The sequence below is a fragment of the Heloderma suspectum genome, chromosome 3 (genome assembly GCF_057233095.1).
Source record: "Heloderma suspectum isolate Gila_16-S chromosome 3, 16-S_ref, whole genome shotgun sequence".
NCBI lineage: Eukaryota > Metazoa > Chordata > Lepidosauria > Squamata > Helodermatidae > Heloderma > Heloderma suspectum.
In genome coordinates this window covers 85,909,027-85,931,029 of record NC_139460.1, presented here as the reverse complement: position 1 = coordinate 85,931,029, position 22,003 = coordinate 85,909,027, and the positions used below count along the sequence as shown (strand labels likewise).

Here is a 22,003-nt window from a genome sequence, read left to right as displayed (position 1 = left end):
ATTAATCTGGACTACTCCTAGGAATACAATCAGACAGAGAACAAAAAATTCACCCTTCCAGATACCTGCAACCTCTTCAGCAGATGTTTCCATGCTATCTATGACATGCTCTTCAGATGTCATGACCACACAGTGACTTCTATAGAGCTGTATTGATAGATGAGTGAGACCCTAGCTGAGGCTACATAATAATAAATTACACAGATGTATCATGGAAAATATTCTGAATTGTTGAATTAGCTGTTAACAGATTACAAGAGCAAGTGGTCTTAGTAAATCTGGATAAACCCTGCCCAGTTACTCAGTGACCCAGTTTGCATGCCATGGCAGCAATTCCTGGGTTGTCTAACCCAGGAATTGCGGGGACGAGAGCAGCATGTGAGTCATGCACTTGTTGTTTCCGCTTTTAATTAACAACCCAGGGGTGCCCTGTTCCTGGGTTATTTCATGAAATGTGAACCCAGAAGCTCTGGGTTCATGGGTTAAACAACCTGGTTAACTCTGACTTACTGAAAGATAAGAAGTCCCTGTCCACAGGCTCACAATCTAATAGACACAATACAAAAGGAAAAAAAAATGGGGAGGGAAGAGGAAAGCAAGCACTGGAACATAGGAAGCTCCCTTATACTAAGTCAGATCAATGGTCCATCTAGTGCAGTACAGTCAACAGTAACTGGCAGCAGCTCTCAAGGATTTCAGACAGGGATTTTTCCAGCTCTTCCTGGAGATGCCAGGGATTGAACCAGGGACCTTCTGCATGCAAAACAGGTGTTCTACCACTGAGCCATGGTCCCTCCCCACTGAGCCAGGGCTCCTTCTCTGGCCAATGGAAGGGGCTAATTTGGACTCCCTTTTGCTACCATTGCCTCCACTGCTCATCCTGTCTTGCTGGCTTCATTCCAGTACTGCATAAGCATCTCAGAAGCTTCTGAGTTTGGGGGCTTCCAAGCAGCCCAGGATTGCAATCGTTAGTGTGATATATATGAGAAAATCATAATGTTCAGGATTTATGCCTAATGGAGGCAATTTCTTTTCTTTCAGCAAAGAAAGCAAATCTTAAGTAGCTCATAGAGAGAAATGTAGCACCTGAGGATGAGATGAGTTCTTCCAGATAGTTAGCTTGTACCTAAACATTTCCCTCTCCCACATTTTTCTTGGCTGGTTTGCTTCAGGAGGTATAATGTTGATTTTCACATCTCCGTATATTAATTCAAACTTAACTCCTGGAGGACCAACTTGGGCTGTAGACCAAGACAACAAACAGAACTTAAGTACCCTTACAATTAATATCATTCCTATTGCTAATGCTTCTGCTGAGAGAACTTGAACCTGCAAAGAAAGAGATACAGATATCTGTATAATTTCCTCTATGAGGCAAATAATCAACATTCAGATAACTTTCACTTGGCCATCTATAACAGAAATTATTAAAACAATCTCTGTAGAGATAAGCCACTCATCAGATAGGGTGCCCAGACCTTTGCCTGGAGGCAGTTATACCTTTAAATGCTCTGAGGTACTGAGACATGATGCAACCACCATGACTTGTGCACCATTCCTCCACCAACCCCCATGCTCATCTTTCTCTTAAATTTTCTGTGCACAGCATGGTTCTAATAGTGCCAGCAGCAGGCAAGAAAGGAGGGTGGGAGCAGGGCTGGTGCCAGTGCCTGGCATCCTTGGGCAGTTACCAGGACCCACTGCTGATGCTTATCCTGCCCCTGCCCTTAATATTTTTTCCTTATCTGGGACTCCAATCACTGCTAGGTGGCTGGATCAAGCCTTCAGTTTCCCACAATGCCCACAGACCTAGCACTGAGGCATTGTGGGAAAGTAAAAGAAAGGCTAGACTGGGCCTCCTGGCACTGATTGGGGTTCTGTCACAACAGCCAAGAAAGCCCAGCAGGACCCACTGACATAGGAGGGACCCACCAGAGGATACTTATCCAGAGCTCCCTCAAACCTGAAGCTGGGCTGGAGTGGGAAAAGGGACTGGTGGAAGAAATGGCACAAAGGGCACAGCACCCCCTTCTTGTCTCATTGCTCTGCAGCATTTAAAATGCAAGGTACCATCTCCAGACAGGAACTTGGCAACCCTAAACAAGGGTTATCATCACAGAAGAAAGACTGAGATTGCTGACGATGGTGACAATGTCAGAAGAGAAAACTATTTTTAAAAACCAGAAGTACCTAGTACTTTAATTATAGTGGGGGTGAAGGACAACCTTGTAAATAAGCCAGCAAAAGTTACTAGCTTACCTTGCTAAGAAACTACATTTCAACATGGCTGTGGACAGGAAGCCCCCTCCTCCACAGCCAGCATGGAAATGCAGGATATCAGTATCTTAGCAGGCTAGTAAAAAGAATATGTTTTATCCAACAGGCTGGTACAGGAGACACAGAGTAGGGGGACGGACTTCCCTTCCCTTCAGTGCTGGCGCGGAAATCAAGCAGACTAGCAGAGAAGCGATCTGTCTGTCATCCATCAGCCTGCTCATTCGCCTGCAGAGAATTTCTCGTCACCTCCGGCTACTGGGTGAATTCTTAAATACAAGGCTGGTTTAAGGGATCTTAACTATTACTACAGATTTTATTTAACAACAGGAGAGACGACTTTTAATGTTAATGGTAATATGAAAAAATGATCATTTTCAAAAGTCTTGTTTTTTTTTTTTAGTAATGCATTGATTAGGACAGCTCCTGAAAGTGTTGTGCATGGATATTTGCAAGAGTTGCACCTTGGTTTATTTCACAAATATTGGCACTGTTAACAGGTTCCCAATTTCTGGCTTCACATTTTTATTGAATGCCAAGGTTTAGAGAAGCTGGGGGTGGCAGTTCGGGAATGGGCCCTTTCTGTGATAGCACCATGTTTATGGGACACTCTTCCCAAGGAAGCTCATTTGGCACCAAGAGTGCCATCTTTTTGGCTCTATGCAAAGACGTAATTATTAGCGCTATGCCAAACCCCGCCCCCTACTTTTGCAAAATTCTTCCCTCTCTGAAAAAGACACGTTTTTTCCTGCCTCTTTCACAGGGAGGGGAAGAATTTTGGAGAATTTTCACGTGGGAGTGGGGACGCAGGGGTTCTGTCTACCTTATTTCATGTACAAGGTGGCTCTGGAGACCTCTGCTTAGCTTTTTTGCTTTTAAAATGTCTCCCTTGCACTCACAGCATAATGGGGTTCTTCACAGTTGGCTTTCAGCTCAGCAGCAGTTTCTGGAACGGCCAATGTTACATGGTCACATGGCCATTCCAGGAAGCGCTGCCGCCGAGTTGCTGCAAGCAGAAATGGGACTCGTTTTAAAGTTCTTTGCAAGCAGGAATGGGATGCTGCAGTAATGGGACTCATTTGCAATGCGGCTTGTTCCCATTTCCTGTGTTTTTGCCTGTCAGGCAAGGCTGCTAATAGAGGGTATGACAAAGAGTATTTAAAAAAATAAAATGAAATAGCCTTCTCCCTCATTTCAGGAACCTCATTTGAAGACTCTTTCACACACACACACACACACACTACACTTCTCCTCCTCCCAATCCAAGCCACAAACTACCCAAAGCACACTCCCTGCTCAGGAGGGACGTGGCAGCAGCAACAGCTCCCTCCCTGCCAGAGTAGGGAGAGCAAGGTGAGCAACAGTACTGCCTATAGCCAACATGATCTGAGCTTGCCAAACACTCTCCCCAACCAACCAGTGAGGTGGTTGCAGCTGCTTTCCTCCCAGAGAGAGAAGAGCCTTTGCAAGCACAGGGGCACCAGCAGATCAACAGCATACCCTGTGCCTGCAAAATACTCTTCCAACTCAGGAGGAAAGTGGCAGCAACCATCGCCCTGCCTGAGAAGGGAGAGATCACACCCTATGCCTGCAAAGTACTTTGCACTATTCCTGCTCAGAGGGAAACAACAACCACCTCCTTGCCTAAGAGGGATGAAAAAAGCCTTTACAAGCATAGGGGCACTGGCCAATAGCCAGCACCTCCCACCAGAGAAGAGCATTTCCAAGAAAAAAAAAACGCACACACCTCTCAGCCAGCTCCTACTATTAAATGTGTCAAAGCCCCCCCCAAAAAAAAATTCTCCAAAAATTCTCACACTTTCCCACAATTTTCATATGTGATTTCTTTTCAACCCTCCCCCCACTCGAATGGTAGAAAAAAAAGAGACTGAAAATTTTCGGCACAGAACTAGTAGTTATTTCCCCAGGCGTTTGGACATTAGTTATGATCCAATTGTTGTGGGCTGCTTTTGTGGTGCTCATTCTAGGCTGTGAGGAGGAAGAGGGTGAGAGGAATATTTTGTCTATTGTGGACGAACACTTTTTGCATTGTATTGTTTTTCAATTATGTTTTATGGTGTTTATTTTTCTTTGTATTATTGTGCTAATTATGGTTTATATTGATTTTGTTTGGTTTTGTTGTTGTGTTATGTGATGGATTTCTGTATTTGTTCATGGTAAGTTGCTTCAGGGCTGCTTTTTGAAATGGGAAGCAGCACAAATTTAAATAAAAACAACAAACAACTCATGAGTAATTCTTGAGGGGAAAATATTGAGTTCTCTTCATAAAATATCCACCAGCTACTAACCATAAACTCCCAGCTGATGCATGACATTTCTTAGACAACACAAGTATTCCCCTAAGTGATAAGAGCCATCCAAAACTAACCCAGGGATGATAACAATCCATCCTTAATGTCTACTTGGTTTTAGAGTACCTTTCCTGGTCCAAGGCTCAAAGGGCAAGCTGTCAACCTAGATTCCAGTGACATACACTAGTGTACTCAGCCAATGAAATCATCCTTATATTACTTACACTTCTTGGTGAGTTTATAACTACACCTGCAAACTTTAATGTGTATGATTAATCAATTCAAGCATTACTCTGCAGTCTCTCTGGTCAGGCTATGAGGGCCAAACTACATGTTATACGGGAGATCTGTGACTACATGTCCTGAAGTTTTCTTTAAGGAAAAGCAATCTGCAGGGGCAGTGGTGACAGGGAATGCCAATTAGATGCCAATGGAAGTGGGGGTTGATCTATTCCCTCCTAATCAAAGTCCCTCCTGCCCCCAACTGCTGTTTGCTTGTGGAGGGTGGCAGATATGGATATTTGTATTCTTATCCCACCCCCCTTGCAGGATGGAAGGATTTTGACTGGGAAAGTGTGGGGGGTGGGAAGCAGCTTCCCTCCTTTATTGCATTTTGGTAAAAATATGAAACAGGGATATAAGTCACAGATCTCCTGTGCATTGTGTAGGTTGTTCTTGATGGCCACAGAGAAAAAGAGTGAGACGGGCAAGGAAAAGGAGGTTAATGTAAAAGTGAAAAACTAAATCTTTAAAATACTTTTCTTAGCCATCTAGCCAATAAGAGGTGGCAGATGGGTAGACAGGGAAGTTGTTGTCACTTCTGCTGCTGGGGAACAGTAAAGGATCTCAATTCTTGTCCTGATTAAGGTGAGCTAACAAGACGGGGAAAGTGTGGGGGAAAGTCCCAAAGGGATTTGCTGCTATTCCTCCAAAAACATTTGCCAAGCAGGGGAATGAGGCAGACTGCTGAGAAAAGAAGTAGCTGGTCTAATTTCTACCTCAATCACCCCTCTCTGACTGCAAAAAAGAAAATGCCTGTTTCATTTCCCGTGCAACTCTTAAAAATGTACTGCACAAATGTTGCATAGGAAGGAGCATCTTAACAAGTATAGCTTTTCTCATCACAGTGTTACAGTGGTTGGAAAATCCTTTAGCAACAGGAAAAAGGAATCTGTTTTGATGGTTTGGTAACTGGAAGCCAGATAATTAAGCAACTAGACATTTAAAATAGGTTATCAGCCCAATCTTCAATAATTGTATAAAACATAACATAGATAAACAATGCAAAGATTAATACCTTTCATAAAAGGAGAGAATGTTAAAAAGGCTGAGGGAGAGTGATCAGTTGTTGTGTACACTCTTATGCTCACATTATAATCCTGATAATAATTTAGTATTGCCGATGAGAGGTCACATTCTGTGATTGTCACATTCTGACACTCAGAAATAATTGACCAGCTTTCATCACCCATCTCGTCATAGTCTGGTATTCTGAAAGAAAAAATAAACATGTTTTCAAACAGTATGGACTAGTAAGCATAATGATCTTAGTGTAAAATTCATTTCAGTTTTGGTCTGTGCTACCTGGTAGTCAAATATGTTTTGTTATTGTTACTATATTCCTTATCTCTGCCCAGTTAGAACCTGACATTTAGCAGCAGGCATGAGTTGCCACCCAACACCTGCAAAGCAGGGTGTGTGGAGAAGGACACCACTTATAAGGGAGAAGTGGCTGCCTGAAAGCAGGTGCTCAGTCCTTCCCCTGCCAACCACTTTTCCCCAGCAATGCCCTCTGCCAGCTGTTCTTCCTGTTTAATGCATCCTAGGGGAAAACAGCAAGTGCTGGGTAGCTGCAGAGGAAAAGCTGGTGCAGGAAGGGTTAAGCCAGGGGTGGGCAGACTTTAAGCCTGCAAGACATACTTTGTTTTTCATTTGAACTCCAAGGCCCATAACTGGGGTCAGGTGTGAAATAAGAGGGGAGGGGAGATCGTACACTTAGAAATAAGGAATAGGGTCCCTTTTTGTTTTCAGTGCCAGAACTGGGTTCACCGTTCTCTCACACAAAAACTCTATCCTGGTTTACTTCGTTTTAGCAGCCTAATTGAGGGTGGTGGGGAAGCCTTATTGTTATTGCTATTGTTAAACAATTGGGAGTCAGAAAACCTTGCTGATCTACTTCAAATCACCCAGAGATCTACCAGTAGATCCCAATCTACCTTCTGCCCACCTCTAGGTCAAGCACCACCACCTGCCATTTATCTTACAAATCATAATCTCTTCTGGCACATGTTGCTGCCAACTGTCTAGTTCAGCATGGCAAAAGAATACATAAAGAATACATAAAGAGAGAGAAAATGCTCTTTTAGTCCAGATCCACATCTTCTAAATTGTTCAGTGCACTCTCTCACCCCACACGTATATAAATACAATAGAGGGTTGAGAAAAAAGAAAAGAAAAACACACACATTTATATTTACCTAGCAGCCAGATATTTGAAGGGGAGAAAAGAAAGTTGGCTTGCTCTTGAGTTCTTGTCTTACGTATTTATAAGGTTTAATCAGATTCCACAAAGTAATAAAAGGGCATTAACTCTCTAGAGGAGTGTTAATGTCCTTTTATTGCTCTTTGGAATCTGATTAAATCATTGAAGAAAAGAAAGGATGGTTTCAGCATCTTGATAACTGACCATCCCCAAAGTCTTCTATAAATAGTAAGCACTTATACATTATTACAGTCTTCCAAGTTTTTGTCTATTTGTACAATGAAGGAAGATACTAGGAACTTATATGTTCAAGCATTCAGTGTGTGTGGAGAGCAGGACTGTGGGGAGAAGCTCTGTCCCCTAACTTAAATACTTTCACTGTATCTTCTTTCTGTAAAAGCATGTCTCCAACTATATGTAGAGTGCCTAAGCCTGTACAGTTTGTATGCACAAAGAAACTGTACAGGTGGTCAGCGAATGAACAGGTGGTCTAGTGAATGTGGGGGTGTGGTTTGTAACCACAATCCCACTTTCTCCCCCATGCACTCTCTACATGTGATCGTCATATGAAAAGTGCTTCTGAATCTTTCAATATATGAGCAGTTATTCGGAGATTGCTAATGAATGTTCAGTGTTTTTTTGGTTTTTTTTTTAGTAAATTTAGTAAATTTTAGTAAATTTAATAAAATTTAGTAAATTCCTAATGCATCCTAAAAGTAGTACCAGAAGTGTATTACCACCTCCAACAATTTGTGCTACAAGTTCTATACGTCTATCTAATTTTTTACTGGAATATAGGTTCATAAATTCAGTATCTTGCAAACATTTTCTTTCAACACAAGACTAGGACCAAATTTGCAGATTGAACCAAGAGTCCCGGTAATATTTCAAAAGTCCCTAAACAGTTTGGGTTCAGATTACTTCCATACCAACCTGTTCACACTCCAAGATCACCATTGGAGACCCTACTTGTGTGCCACCAGTAAGAGCAATCAGGCTGGCAGGTGTTCTCATTAGTGCCCTCCCCACTTGTGGAACTCTATTCCAATTGATGTCTGCCAGGCCCCATCAGGACAAATCTTCAAGTGGGCCCTTAAAAACTCACTTGTTTACTTTGGCCTATAATTGAGTTCTACTGGGGTCACTGTGCATATTGTGCTATATGGTTTTAATTTTGGTTTTATAATCATTTTTATCGTTGTCCTTATTATCCTTTTATTATGTTTTATGGTTTTCAGTCTTGTTCTTTAGGTTTACCCTAAAAGGCAGCTTATAAATCTTTTAAATAAAAAAATATTTTGTTGCAAGTCATAATAAACTGGAAACTCACCCTTGTTTCTCAGCTGAAAAGGTTACATTGAGGCCACACGGATTATCCCAGTCCCATTTCAAAGTGATGTTTGTGTTAACAACCTGGATGGTAACATTCTGTGGTTGTGGCAAACACATTAAACCTATGGATATTTTGGAGAAGAACAGAGAATGTTATGCTTGAAACATCCTCTACCATAGACGGGGCCCATTACTGACTATAATTTTATGGGTCCAGAAAGGTCAACCAGTCTAAGCTGTATTTTCTGCTATGTTTCATGCAAGAAACAGCTCTCTATTAAGCAAAATAACAAGTTGTGCAAGAATGCCTCTGTTTTTCAAGTGCAACATGAAAAGCAGCCACCAAAGATCTTGTCCAAACTGAAAAGCCCATATACAAAGATCAGTGTGTGTATCATCAGGTTTTCAGGTGCAGAGCTGGTGCTTTGGAGCTAAGCCAAGTTTTAGCCACAAGAGAAGCTCAGATGAGAAGCAAAACTGGGTGTGCATCTTTATACCTTCCCTTCTGAGAGTTCTGACAGACAGTAAACTTTTATTTCAGAGGGCCTTCAAGATAAATATTGGATTATGGTTTTATGGTATTGTTTTATTATTGTAAGGTGATTTTGACAGAGGGGTCTTTTCAAAGATGGGCTGAAATTATTTAATAAATGTAGCCCTTCATGCCCCCCCCCATTACTCTGTACTAACTATTTTCTTTAATATCTCAGCAGATGTAGATATTTAATTCAAAACTTGAGGCATTTGATTAAATGTTCCAGACTTTTCATGATAGAACAGGAAAGCAGGCCACTGCCTGAACTCTCCCTGAGACCATGAAAAACTCAAGACACATTTACAATTTTCATGGACTGTACAGAAGTGTCTGCCTCCGCCTGCCCCCACTGCAAGAAACAAGGAGTAGCAGAGTGTTGTCAAGGACTATCTATAATGCATGACATCCAAAGGGAGGTAGAAAACAGAGCAAGAGAAAATGGGTATGATAGGGAAGATGGATTTTAAAAGGCCTTTAGAAGGCTGGCACTATTAATGTCAGGGATAGGGAACTCCACTCCGTGGGACCTCTTCTTCACACAATCATGCTTGAAAAACAACTTCCATTGGTACCTATAGGAAGCCAAATTGCCACACTGAGGGCCATGGTTTGTTGTTGGGTGAAAACCTGGGGTTCTTTAAGCCTCAACAACCCAGAGTGCTGGGTTTGGATGTAACTACCAGGAACGGGGTGTTCCTCGGTTGTTTCAGAAAGTGGATGCAAAGCAGAAGTGCTGAGCAGGCAGGAGGCAGCACTCTTGCTTGCTCCTGCATGGCTCCACCAATTCATGGGTTGTTTAACCCAAGAACAGGTGTTACGTGCGAATCAAGTCTGCATGTCTGTACTACAGCAGCACAAAGGCATTTCAGATACAGTCAGGGACCGGGCAAAGGAGGAGGGAAACAAATAACCCAGGGATTGAGAAAACAAACAACAGTTTGTTTGAACATCTGCCAGACAAACCCTGGTTAGAGCAAAAAAAAAAATAGGTTAAATGAATCATGGGTTTGCATTATGTGCAAACCAGGCCATGAATTACATACCAATTTCTAGGGGAGGGGTGAAACATAGTAAAATGATAACAATAGTCTGTCTATACAGAACAATGAAAATCATACTAAGAAGAAGTGGGAGAGAGAAGTTATAAAAGGAATAAGATGGAAGCACTTTGTATTTAGGCAAAGAAAATGGGGTGGGGCGAATGCAGTTAGAAAACCACTGAGTGGAGTAGATAAAGAGTTGTGTAAGCTGCAGACAAAGAAAATAATGGTGTCAGGGCTCTAAAATACACATTCACAAGCACTTTGTGTTTGACCCCTTATGCTCTTTGGTGAAGAATTTGACACGAGAGCAAGAGGAAACAGACATAAAATGCAGAAACAGACAAATCATAAAAGTTTGCAGAAAAGGAAGTGAAGACTTCTGTAGCTTCTTTCAGTGTCCTGTGTGGTATTTTAGTATATGCTTGTCAAGTCAAAGTTTGATTAGACTTTGAACTGATTTGATATAAACTATTTTTTTAGTTGAAAAACACACTTTAAAAAAGTGATATCCTCTTAACATTTCGGATTCATATGTTTCTTCGACATGTTATGCCCTTTATTCATGTGTTGTGTGGAAACAAAGAAAATAATGTAATAATATTTTTAGTGAGGTTTTCCTGCAAAATTCATGACAGCATTTTAAGCAGGTCCATGCCAAGACTAATTTCTTAAAGTCAGCAGTGTTGTGCAATCCAAAGACAATTGTTTTATACATGCAGCTCCATTAGGAACAAGATCGTGGAAGGAATTATGCATCATGCAGAAATGCAATTATACAACATCGAGCAATTACGATTTGATGACAGTCCCTTTAATGCTGCAATCATACGCACACTTACTTGTGAGCAAGTTCCACTGAGTTCAGTGGGACTTATGAATAAACAAACCAGGGTCACGCTAATCAACATGAGTAAGAATTCGCTTTTTGTTTTTATTGTAAATATTACAAAAAGTAACCAAACAAGCTAATGCACAATCTCTACCTTTTACTACTAACCACTTTCACATCTGCTACAGGCATTTTAAAATAAGTGTGCTTGTCCAGGGAAACCAGGTGTTTCTCTTACTCAAAAAGAAAACAAGATTTCAAGTAACTGTTAAAAATGCACAAACCCTTTAATGCAGCAGAGGTGGAAAACATGCAGACCCTGCTGCCTCCTGGTGTTGCCCCTACTGCCATGCTCCTGAAATTCATGGTGGCAGCAGCAAAGAAAATAGTTTTTCCACTGAAAATTGGTGGCAAACCACTGCAGAATGCCACAGTGGCCAAATTTAGCTGGTCCCCAAGTTAAATTTGACCTTTGCAGAGTTCCACAGTGGTTTGCTGCCAAAAATCAGCGGAAAATCTGGTATTTTTTTTGCTGGTACCAGTTCCCCGTACAATTCTGCAGGGCACCGGGGGCAGGAGTGCGGTCCATGGGGGCAGGTCTGGGTGGTGGTGGTGCAAAAGCAACCTCTCAAAGTTGCCCATAGCTGCTTTAATGCTATTAAAAGGAAACTACTGACAGGATCTAATGCAGCCGTCTCTAACCTGGTGCCCTCCAGATGTTTTGGACTCGCCGGCCCCAGTCAGCGTGGAGAAAGGTCAGGAATGCTGGGAGTTATAGTCCAAGACATTGGGAGGGCACCAGCTTAGGGAAAGCTGATATAATGAAACCTCATCAACTTCATTTTTTTAATGAAACCCTTGTTGAATAAAGTTGGTCCCACTTGAGTTTTGAAATAGCCCAGTACCCATGCATAAGAAAATGTTCAAGTTGCCATGTTCATAGAACAGATCCCAAAGTCTTCTAGTTTTAACACCACAATCCTATACTTCCATTTACCTGGGAGTGTCCCATTGAACTCAATGGGGTTTACTTCTGAGTAGATGTGCATAGGATTGCACTGTAAATCTAGCTTGAAGTGAAAGGACCTCTTTCACACATTACATTAACACCTCCTAAATATTAATAGTAATCATACCTGTTATATTACACCACAAAGTTTTAAAAGATTTCTCACTCCAAAAGGTGCCTACTTGATTCAGCAGTGGAATAGGGTAAGTCACTCAATAACTACAGAGGAAGACAAACAAATAAAGAGGCACCCCCCCAAACGTATCTGAGCAGGAGGGAAATTCCTCCCTGCCAAACAGTAATTTGGGGTTCTTATTTTTTTGTCAGAACAGATAATGCCACTAACAGCTCTGTACACCTAAGAAATAACCACATTAAATTGACTGAAGAGTAAACAGGAAATTCTTGCGAAAACCAACTTCTAATTGAGACGCAAATGTACCAGCTGCAAATGTATGGTGTGACTGCGATAGGCTCATCAGTACTTTAAGTGGCTGCTTTGCTCCACTGGTATCAGCATGAGAAAGCTGCAGCCCTGTTTACCAGCGTGTAAAAATGTTGATTGATTCCACTATTTCTGAGCTGCCAAGATGCTCCTCTTGAGTTACAAGCTCTAGTCTTTGCCTCAGGTGGACCTGCCATTACATTCATATATATATATTTGCAGTTAGAAATATTTTGGATCTATGGAGTTAAGCACTGGGAACAACATGGTCTCTCCATTTACCATCTTTAAAATGAACAGCACTTCAAAATACTTGCTCTAATAGCACCAGCAAGACCAGCACTAGTAGCCCGAACATCTGGCACTACCCACTGGCACTCCCCAGCATTTCCCCGATTGCTGCTAGCCCCCTTTGGAAGAGAGAGGAGGGAGCCAGCTATGAACGTAATGCTAGCCTGGTGAAAAGACCCCTTCCCCAAAGATCCTGACTGCAGCTAGGCCAGACTGCTATGGCCTTTGGCGTTCCCCAAGACTAGCATTAGCAGCGAGGGTTGGCTTAGGTTTTTCGTTTATCTTGTTAATTTTGCTTTGTACTTATGTATTAAGCCAAGATCAGCCTTCTCCAACCTGGTGCCCTCCAAATGTTTGACTACAACTCCCATTATCCCCAGCCAGCAGGACCACTGGACATGCTGAATTGGTATGATGGAAGTTGTAGTCAAACAGATTTGGAGGGCACCAGGTTGAGGAAGGCTGGTCTAGACTATTTCATTGTAATATAGAATGTGTAATATTGACTTTCTGCTGTGTTTTGAATTGTTATTTTTATATTGAGTTTATACTATGTTTTGAATTGCTGACTTTGTCTTATTTGAATTTCTTATGTTTTGTAACAAATTATGTTTTCAAATGTGAAGTTGTATTTTGATAAGTTGATGTTTACTGGAAGCTGCTTTGGGCACAGCTCACTGTGGAAAAGCAACATATAAGTGAAACGAAAACACTAGGGTGTCACTTACAGTGCAAAACCCCACTACTGTGTCTAGTTTCAAGATACAAAGTTAAACTACAGAATTTGCTACCACAAGATATAGTGATGGCTGCCATCTGGATGGCTTTACAAGGGGACTAAATAAGTTCATGGACGATAAGGCTATCAATGGCTTGTAGTCATGATGGCTATATAATACCTCCAGGATCAGAGGAAATATGCCTATCTACACCAGCTGCTGAGAAACATGGGCAGGAGGGTGCTATTGTATCAATATCTTACTTGTGGGTTTCCCATGGGCAGCTGGTTGGCCACTGTGTGAACAGAACGCTGGACTAGACAGGCCTTTGCTCTCCTTATGTTTTTATGATATGATGTAAAACAGGATGTTTATTTATTTGAAACTCTTCCAGCACGAGGGCCAAATTAAATGTTGGAGAAGTCCTTGGGGGCCTCATTTCTGTGATGGGCAAGGCCGAAGGCAAAATGGGGAGTGGCCAAAGGCAAAGGGGTAGGGCCAAAATACCAGCATACGTTGGCTTAAAGCTCTTCCTGACAGTAACTAAAGCTTTATGAGAAGCATTTCAACCTTTTCGAATGAGGAAAAAAACATGCACAAGCTGGGGAATGACCAAATGATTGGCCGTCAGGGGGAAGGGGGCGGGGCCATCTGAGGAACCCTGGAGGGCCAGATAGGGATGCCAGGCAGGCTGGATTTGGCCTGCGGACCTGATGTAAAAGGTGCAGTGAGGCTGTTGCAGAGGGCTAAGCAAAAAGAACTGCACAGAAAGAAAACCAAAATGCACCTCTTAAATTACAACTACAGAACAAAGAAGACGGGGTTGCAAACAACAGAAACACCAGACTACTCTGTCTTCACAGAACAGACAGATTTGCCAGCAGGAGCCAACATAACAAGAGTACATTATGAAGGACTGGTTCTCTGGCTAAAATAAAGTAATGGTAGGGAGAGGGGAAAAGGCTTCTAAACATGCTTTCATTTGTGCAAGAAACAAAGCAAGATGGTGTTCCCACTGGCAGAGTTACCCCAGAGCTAGTGAACAGGTAAAATACTCTGTGACCATTGCCAAGGAGGAGGCCTCATGGGGCCAAAACTTGTGGTGGGAACAAGTTAATTTTACTTCGCATAGTTTTAGATTGTGTTTTAGTGTTTTATGGTAGGAAGGCGTGGGATCCTGCAAGAAGATTTACAAGTCAGGCCTCCTGGAGGGAGGAAGAGATGTGGGCATGCCAGGATCGAAGGTGCCAGGACGGAGGCCTTATCACAGAATCATAGAATAGTACGGTTGGAAGGGGCCTATAAGGCTATCGAGTCCAACCCCTGCTCAATGCAGGAAACCAAGTCAGAGCATCCCTGACAGATGGCTGTCCAGCCTCATATTGAACACCTCCAGCGTGGGAGAGCCCACTACCTCCCTAGGTCACTGGTTCCATTATCATATTGCTCTGACAGTCAGGAAGTTTCTCCTGATGTTCAGCCAGAATCTGGCTTCCTGTAACTTGAGCCCATTATTCCGTGTCCTGCATTCTGGGATGATCGAGAAGAGATCCTGGCCTTCCTCTCTGTGACAACCTTTCAAGGACTTGAACAGCGCTATCAGATCTCCCCTCAGTCTTCTCTTCTCAAGGCTAAACATGCCCAGTTCTTTCAGTCTCTCTTCTTAAGGCTTTGTTTCCAGTCCCCTGTCATCTTTGTTGCCCTCCTCTGAACCCTCTCCAGCTTGTCTGCATCCTTCTTAAACTGCGGTGCCCAGAACTGGGCACAGTACTCCAGAAGAGGCCTAACCAGTGCTGAGTAGAGGGGAACGAGTACTTCCTGGGATTTGGAAGCTATGCTTCTATTAATGCAGCCCAAAAGAGCATTGGCCTTTTTTGCAGCCACATCACAGTGTTGGCTCATATTCAGCTTGTGATCGACAACAATTCCAAGATCCTTCTCGCTTGTAGTGTTGTTGAGCCACGTATCCCCCATCTTGTAACTATGCATTTGGTTTGTTTTTCCTAGGTGCAGAACTTGGCATTTATCCCTATTAAATTTCATTCTGTTGTTTTCTGCCCAGTGCTCCAGTCTATCAAGATCACTTTGAATTTTGTTTCTGTCTTCCAAGGTATTAGCTATCCCACCCAATTTGGTGTCATCTGCAAATTGGATCAGCATTCCCTGCACTTCCTCCTCCAAGTCATTAATAAAAATTTTGAACAGCACTGGGCCCAGGACTGAGCCCTGTGGTACCCCACTCATTACCTCTCCCCAGTTTGAGAAGGTCCCATTGATAAGCACTCTTTGAGTCCAATTCTGTAGCCAACTGTGGATCCACCGGATCATTGTTTCATCTAGCCCACTTTGAGCTAGTTTGCTCATCAGGAGCAAACTATCAGGGACTCAAGGTCATAAAACAGCTTAGCCTGCCAAAGGGCCAACCCAGCAGGAGAAGTGTGTAAAACCCAGCTCATCCTCCCTCAGGGAAGAGAGGGGGGATGAAGGAGTGAAGAACTGGGTTTGGAATAGGATAAAAACAGACCAGCAGTCATCTTTCTTTGTCCGTTGATTTCCATCTGGTCCGGGTGGAAGGTGTTGGAGCGCTGACATTAACTAAGGATCCTACTTGGAGGTATGAGTAGACTAGGGTTATGTAGTCTTTTATTGTTTTAGTCTATGTTGGGTTTCTAAACAGGGAATTGGTATTTGGGGAAATTCTAAATTGTACTTTGTCTTACTTCCCTTCCCATTCCCTTACCCCTTACTTGTAAATAAAATATCTACCTCAAAATTATTGCTGTTATTTCTTTCCTGGGTCAGTGCTAAATTCTGTGGCTACAGTCTCCTCCATTGGGTGGGTAGGAGGTTGGGGTGTCCTCCCATGCTGGGCTAAGCTGGCTTTGAGAGAAGGGGGAAAGAGGATCAAAGGGGGGCCTTTCTTTACAACTATCCTGCCAGAAAACTAACACAATACTTTAATGCTCCATATCACTTCTCTTATCATTTTTACAAGTATCAGTTTAAGTAACACAAGTCTTTCAATTTCTGAATGTTGGATGCTTTTTTATGGTTTGTATTTTAGCATCTAGAGCATTTCTACACCAGGCTAAAATCATGCAACTTTACCAGGGCTTTCTGCTTCCATTTTCTTTGCAGGATTACGATGTGATGTGGAATTAAACATGTGATGTGGAATTAAAAACTTCCTTTCTCAGCAATGCTCTGTATGTTCAGTGAAACAGCACTATCTAGTGGCATTTCACACTGCCAATATGGCGCCATTTAGGTTTGTTACAGTTTATCTCTGATCATTTTGAAAATGGATAACTGGGGAAAAGCACGGGAGATGACCTGGGGGTTGACAACGTCATGTAAAGGACTTGCAAACTTCTGTGAGTGGCCAATCACAAGCATGCAATAAATTGCTCATGTAGAGAAGCCCTTAGAATCCACTTTCGCTGTCCATTTGTTAGTCCCCACATCACAGGAATATAATTTAAAAGTACACGAACATCCACAAATATCAAATATGCTTCTAAAACAAAATACAACCAATAATTTCCAATCAAAAAGAAGCCACCAAAGAGCACACCCATATCATGTGCCTCAACAAGGCATTATCCACATTGCATTGCCAGCATCTAGGACAGCTTTCTAACTTTTTCCCAAACATTGCGGTGCCCAATATACCCCAAACATGTTTTTGCTGAATCAATCTCAAATTTAAGTCAAGAGAAGTGGTACATATGGAAACTATGGAAACTTTCCACTGATTAGGCTGTACAACAGAGCTGTTCCATTCAACTCTAAAAATAATTTTAAATAAGTAAATAGGTGGGTAGAAGATAATGGAACTGAAACCTACTGTTACATGAACAACAGGAAGGTATCTAGATAAGAGACTTATCAAGTGTTGTAGAGCCCAGAATAATAAATTCTCCTGGTATCAGTTTGTGGAAGATAGGATAGGAACAGAGATCCCAGAAAGTTAGTGCTTTCTACTACACCAAGATATGGAATTAACAGCAACAAGTATCATGAAATATAGCAAACAGTTGCCACTGTCTTGGCTTTTGAACACCCAATGATAACAAATTGTGTCTTTTCTCCATAAATTGCATGTGATGCCTCTACTGAACAAATCTGTGTTTGGACCTATAGCCAGTGTGATCCAATTCAGGCATTAGATTTTACAAGCAGGGGAGCCATCCCACAAACAACCTAACATGTGAATGCTAAAGCTCATATATCTTACTTCCATATAAAACTGTGTTTGCCAGGTTCCTGTAATCCAGCTCTGGAATACACCACTTGCACCAAAGCAAGTTGTTTGGAATTATGTATGGAAATGGGGAAGTATATCCAGAAGAGGAATTTCTCCAGTCAGGTCCCTTGGGGAGAACTGCAACAGCCTAATCAGTCCTTAGTCACAGGCCAAGTCAAAAGGTTGAGAAGTACAAGGAAGAAAGAAATCATATGATGAAATTCTGCACATGGGAGCAGGAATTTGTCCTCCTTCATCTGCCTCACACAGCTGTATTAACTAAGTAATGGGAGGCCTTCTTGTGATGTTTGTAAGAGAGGTGGAAATCCTCGTGCTATATATAAGCCAAAACCACAAGAACTGACCAAAAAATACAGTACTGTTTAAAAGCTGTGTGGCTCCTAATTGTAAAACCTGTTCTACAGTGTGCTAGTTTTAGAAATAATATATAATAATACCAATTCTATACCAAGATACACAAAAAATGAATTACTAGATTAAAGAAAGCTTAGTCCTCCTGGCCCAAAGTGCTTTCAGTGTATTATATAGCTCATATCTACATAAGATATGTCCGTCTTGGGTGGCCCTGCAAGGCATAGATTATGGCTTCACTGAGTTACACAAGCCCCTTCGCCACAACAAGGCAGTGATCCATGAAGGGGCCACAACAAGGCAGTGATCCATGAAGGGGAGATAATATTAGCTATGAGGTAATCATAATAACCTCATAGCTAATTATAAGAAAGACGATTAATAATTTATTATAATATTATAATAAATTATAAGACGACATAAGAAAAAATATCACTAACTATACCAAAGGGAAAGAACAGTGTGTTCCTAAACTCACTGTACAATCTTTCCACTATTTCAAGAACGCATTTCTGTTCACTATAACTTGCACATATACTTAATTTGTATGAAACCCACCTCCTTACTTACATACGCTCACACACTACAGAACAAACATCCACCTTGGCATGACAAAACCAGGAAGCCAAGGGAGCCCGGGGCAGGAAGCCAAGGCAGCCCGATTCCTGGAAGCCGTGGCTTATCAGCATACACCAGTGGTCGGTTTCTCCAATACGAAGAGCAAAGAAATGATGTTCCCTTTCTTGGAATCCCATCTTCCAGTGGAAGACGGTGGTTCCAATATCAGTGAGGCGGTGAATCCATTCTGGGTTTCAGTCAGAACCAGCCAGAACTCTAAAGGAGCTATCCAAGCTGCTGTGCCCGATCCCCAAACCAGGCTCAGCACCTTGGATAGCTCCTTTAGAGTTCTGGCTGGTTCTGACTGAAACCCAGAATGGATTCACAGCCCCACCGAAGTCGGAGCCACCAGCCTCCACGCCTTCTTCCAATTCCCGTTATCCGGTCCCGGCCCCTTTGCTGCGGTGGCAAAAGCGCTGTGCGCCTCTGCGGCAACCTTTCCTTCGTTCTACGGCTCCAGCTGTCGCAGGTGTTCACCTGAGGCTACCCGGCGGCGACTCCAGGTTAGCAGACGCCCGCGGCGCACTCGGCGTGTGCTCTGGCCTCCCTCAGTCAAGAGGAGAAAGCCTCCCGCCCCTTCCCAGCGCTAAGGAAAGGCAGGCCCGACGGGGGGGGAAAGCGCGCGCGCCGCCCAGCTCACCTGCACAGGGACGCGCCGCTCCCAGCGCTGCCACGGCCGCGAGCAGAGCACGCGCCGCCTTCATGTTTCGCTCCAGAAACTGGCCGCGGCCATAGGATGCTGCGGCTCCTGCCGCAACCTCCGAGGCAGCTTCGCCACGTGACCGCGAGGGTTGCAATAACAACGATGCCGCTAGAGCACCAGCTCCTCCCCCCCCCCCCCGTTACCCCTAAGTGTGCGTCTGCGCAGGGCATGCGGAAGACGGCCTTTCCCCCGCCCCATAGAGATAGAAAGGTTAGAGTCACGCGCCATTTCTCCCTGCCGAATTTGGGAGCTCCATTTATTATTTTTTTTTAAACGTGAGAGAGGTTGAAAAGCCCCGCGCGTTTGCACGACAGTAGACAGGGTGCAAGGCGTCTGCGTGAACGCTGCCAATTTAATTAGAGTGGCCGTTGCTGCGGCCTGAAGTGCGCTTCGCATATGAGACGTGGAATTCCAAAACAGCTACCGGCAGAAAGTGACCGGCTGCAGTATATTTGTTGTTCAGCCGTTCAGTCGTGTCCGACTCTTCGTGACCCCGTGGACCATAGCACGCCAGGCCTTCCTGTGCTGCGCTCTCTCCCGGAGCGTGCTCAAGTCCATATTCATTGCATCCGTGATGCCATCTAGCCATCTCATCCTCTGCCATCCCCTTCTCCTTTTGCCTTCAGTCTTTCCCAGCATCAGGGTCTTTTCCACTGACTTTTCTCCTCGCATTAGGTGGCCAAAGTATTTGAGCTTCAGCTTCAGTATCTGTCCACCCAGTGAGCAGTCAGGGTTGATTTCCTTTAGGATGGACTGATCTGACCTCCTTGCAGTCCAGGGGACTCGTAAGAGTCTTCTCCAGCACCACAGTTCGAAAGCATCAATTCTTCGGCGCTCAGCCTTCCTTATAGTCCAGCTCTCACAGCCGTACGTTGCTACTGGGAAAACCATAGCTTTGATCATACGGACCTTTGTCGGCAAGGTGATGTCTCTGCTTCTTACTATGCTGTCCAGGTTTGCCATAGCTTTCCTCCCAAGGAGCAAGCGTCTTTTAATTTCATGGCTACAGTCACCGTCTGCAGTGATCTTGGAGCCCAAGAAAGTAAAATCTGTCACTGCTTCCATTTCTCTCCCTTCTATATGCCAGGAAGTGATGGGGCCAGATGCCATGATCTTCGTTTTTTAATGTTGAGTTTCAAACCAGCTTTTGCACTCTCCACTTGCACCCTCAACAAGAGGCTCTTTAGATCCTCTTCGCTTTCTGCCATTAGGGTGGTATCATCTGCGTATCTGAGGTTGTTGATAATTCTCCCGGCAATCTTAATTCCGACCTGTGATTCATCCAACCCGGTGTTTCTCATGATGTCCTTGCATATAAATTAAATAACCAAGGCAACAATATACAGCCTTGTCACACTCCTTTCCCAATTTTGAACCAATTGGTTGTTCCATTCCGGTTCTTACTGTTGCTTCTTGACCCTCGTACAGGTTTCTCAGGAGACAGGTAAGGTGGTCTGGTACCCCCATCTCTTTAAGAATTTGCCACAGTTTGTTGTGATCCACACAATCAAAGGCTTTAGCGTAGTCAATGAAGCAGAAATAGACGTTTTTCTGGAATTCTCTTGCGTTCTCCATGATGCAGCGAATGTTGGCGATTTGATCTCTAGTTCCTCTGCCTCTTCGAAACCCAGCTTGTACTTCCGGTAGTTCTCGATTCGCATACTGCTGAAGCCTAGCTTGTAGGATTTTGAGCATAACCTTGCTGGCATGTGAAATGAGTGGTATATTATATGACCCCAAACATGCATAGGATTGCACCTTAAGGGACAGAGTTACCGCAAGATGCGCCCCCCGGTTTTGTGTCTTCTGTGGAAGCTTCACCTTGTTTATACTGTGTGATTAGAGGGTGGCTCGCTTGTGTGCAAATGAACCGAAGCACAGCACCTGCATCCATGCAGGTGAGCCCTGGCTTGAAGAATGGAGGTGACCAATTTAATCGATCTGACCTTACTGCATTCGGCGTTCTGGTTTGTGTGGGATCTCTTTTTATAAGAGATGGTGTAAAGAAGTGAGCGGGCCAAAACAGTGGGGCGTGTTAACAATATTTAAGAACTGAAACCCTTCCAACGTTATACTTTTTTTAACCCCTTAACTCCCCGAAGTCATCCGGAATGGAACAGAGTAGCCAGGAGCACCAAGTTTTGAGCTGGCCCAGCCAACCAAATTTATCACTTGCACATAATTGACAAGCTGCATAAGGCTAGATGGGAATAATATCCCCATCATATAACAAGGCTTTTCAGAATTAACCCTGTGAAATTCCCTGATGACTGGTATTCAGAAGCATGCTGCCCCTGATCCTGCAGGTAGTAGGGATGTACGAAAGTCACTTACCTTTTCGAAAGGTGACATTCGCAATGCGGGGAGGCGCTCCGTCCCTCCCTCCGAAATTCTCTCTGGCCGGCTCCGCTCTGCGGAGATTCCATGGAGCCACTGGCCAGGGCTGCCCGCAGCCGGACATCCAGCCACTGGGCAGCCTGCACAGGGACGTAAATGGCAGCTGCTGTAGCCGCTGCCATTTGCTTCCCTGTATTTTGCCGTGATAGGCTACGTAAATATTTATGTAGCCTATCACGGCAAAAAACAAAACAAAACAGGGAACGCAAATGGTGGCAGCTACGGCGGCCGCCATTTGCATTCCCTTTTTGCCGTGATAGGCTATGTAAATATTTACATAGCCTATTACGGCAAAAAGGGAATGCAAATGGTGGCCACTACGCCATTTGTGCCCCTCTCTTTTGTCGTAATAGGCTACTTAAATATTTACGCAGCCTATCACATGGCAAAAAAAAG

At 43.5% G+C, this 22,003-nt stretch overlaps 1 protein-coding gene across 4 annotated transcripts in view; it reads right to left on the bottom strand.

The window, feature by feature from the left end:
* The window catches only part of IFNAR1 (interferon alpha and beta receptor subunit 1), a 39,210-nt gene extending 19,845 nt beyond the window's left edge, over positions 1-19,365 (bottom strand). The window contains exons 1-4 of one of the 4 annotated variants that reach the window (XM_084843638.1): positions 19,148-19,365; positions 8,399-8,522; positions 5,884-6,077; positions 1,087-1,241 (exon numbers count right to left, since the gene is read on the bottom strand). In XM_084843638.1, coding sequence (XP_084699764.1) covers positions 1,087-1,241; positions 5,884-6,077; positions 8,399-8,522; positions 19,148-19,211 — 537 coding nt within the window. In that variant the 5' untranslated portion in view covers positions 19,212-19,365. Of the gene's footprint in view, positions 1-1,086; positions 1,242-5,883; positions 6,078-8,398; positions 8,523-18,447; positions 18,897-19,147 lie in introns of those variants that run through there. The other 3 variants (XM_084843639.1, XM_084843640.1, XM_084843641.1) reach the window with 3 other exon arrangements.
* Positions 19,366-22,003: the final 2,638 nt, after the last annotated feature.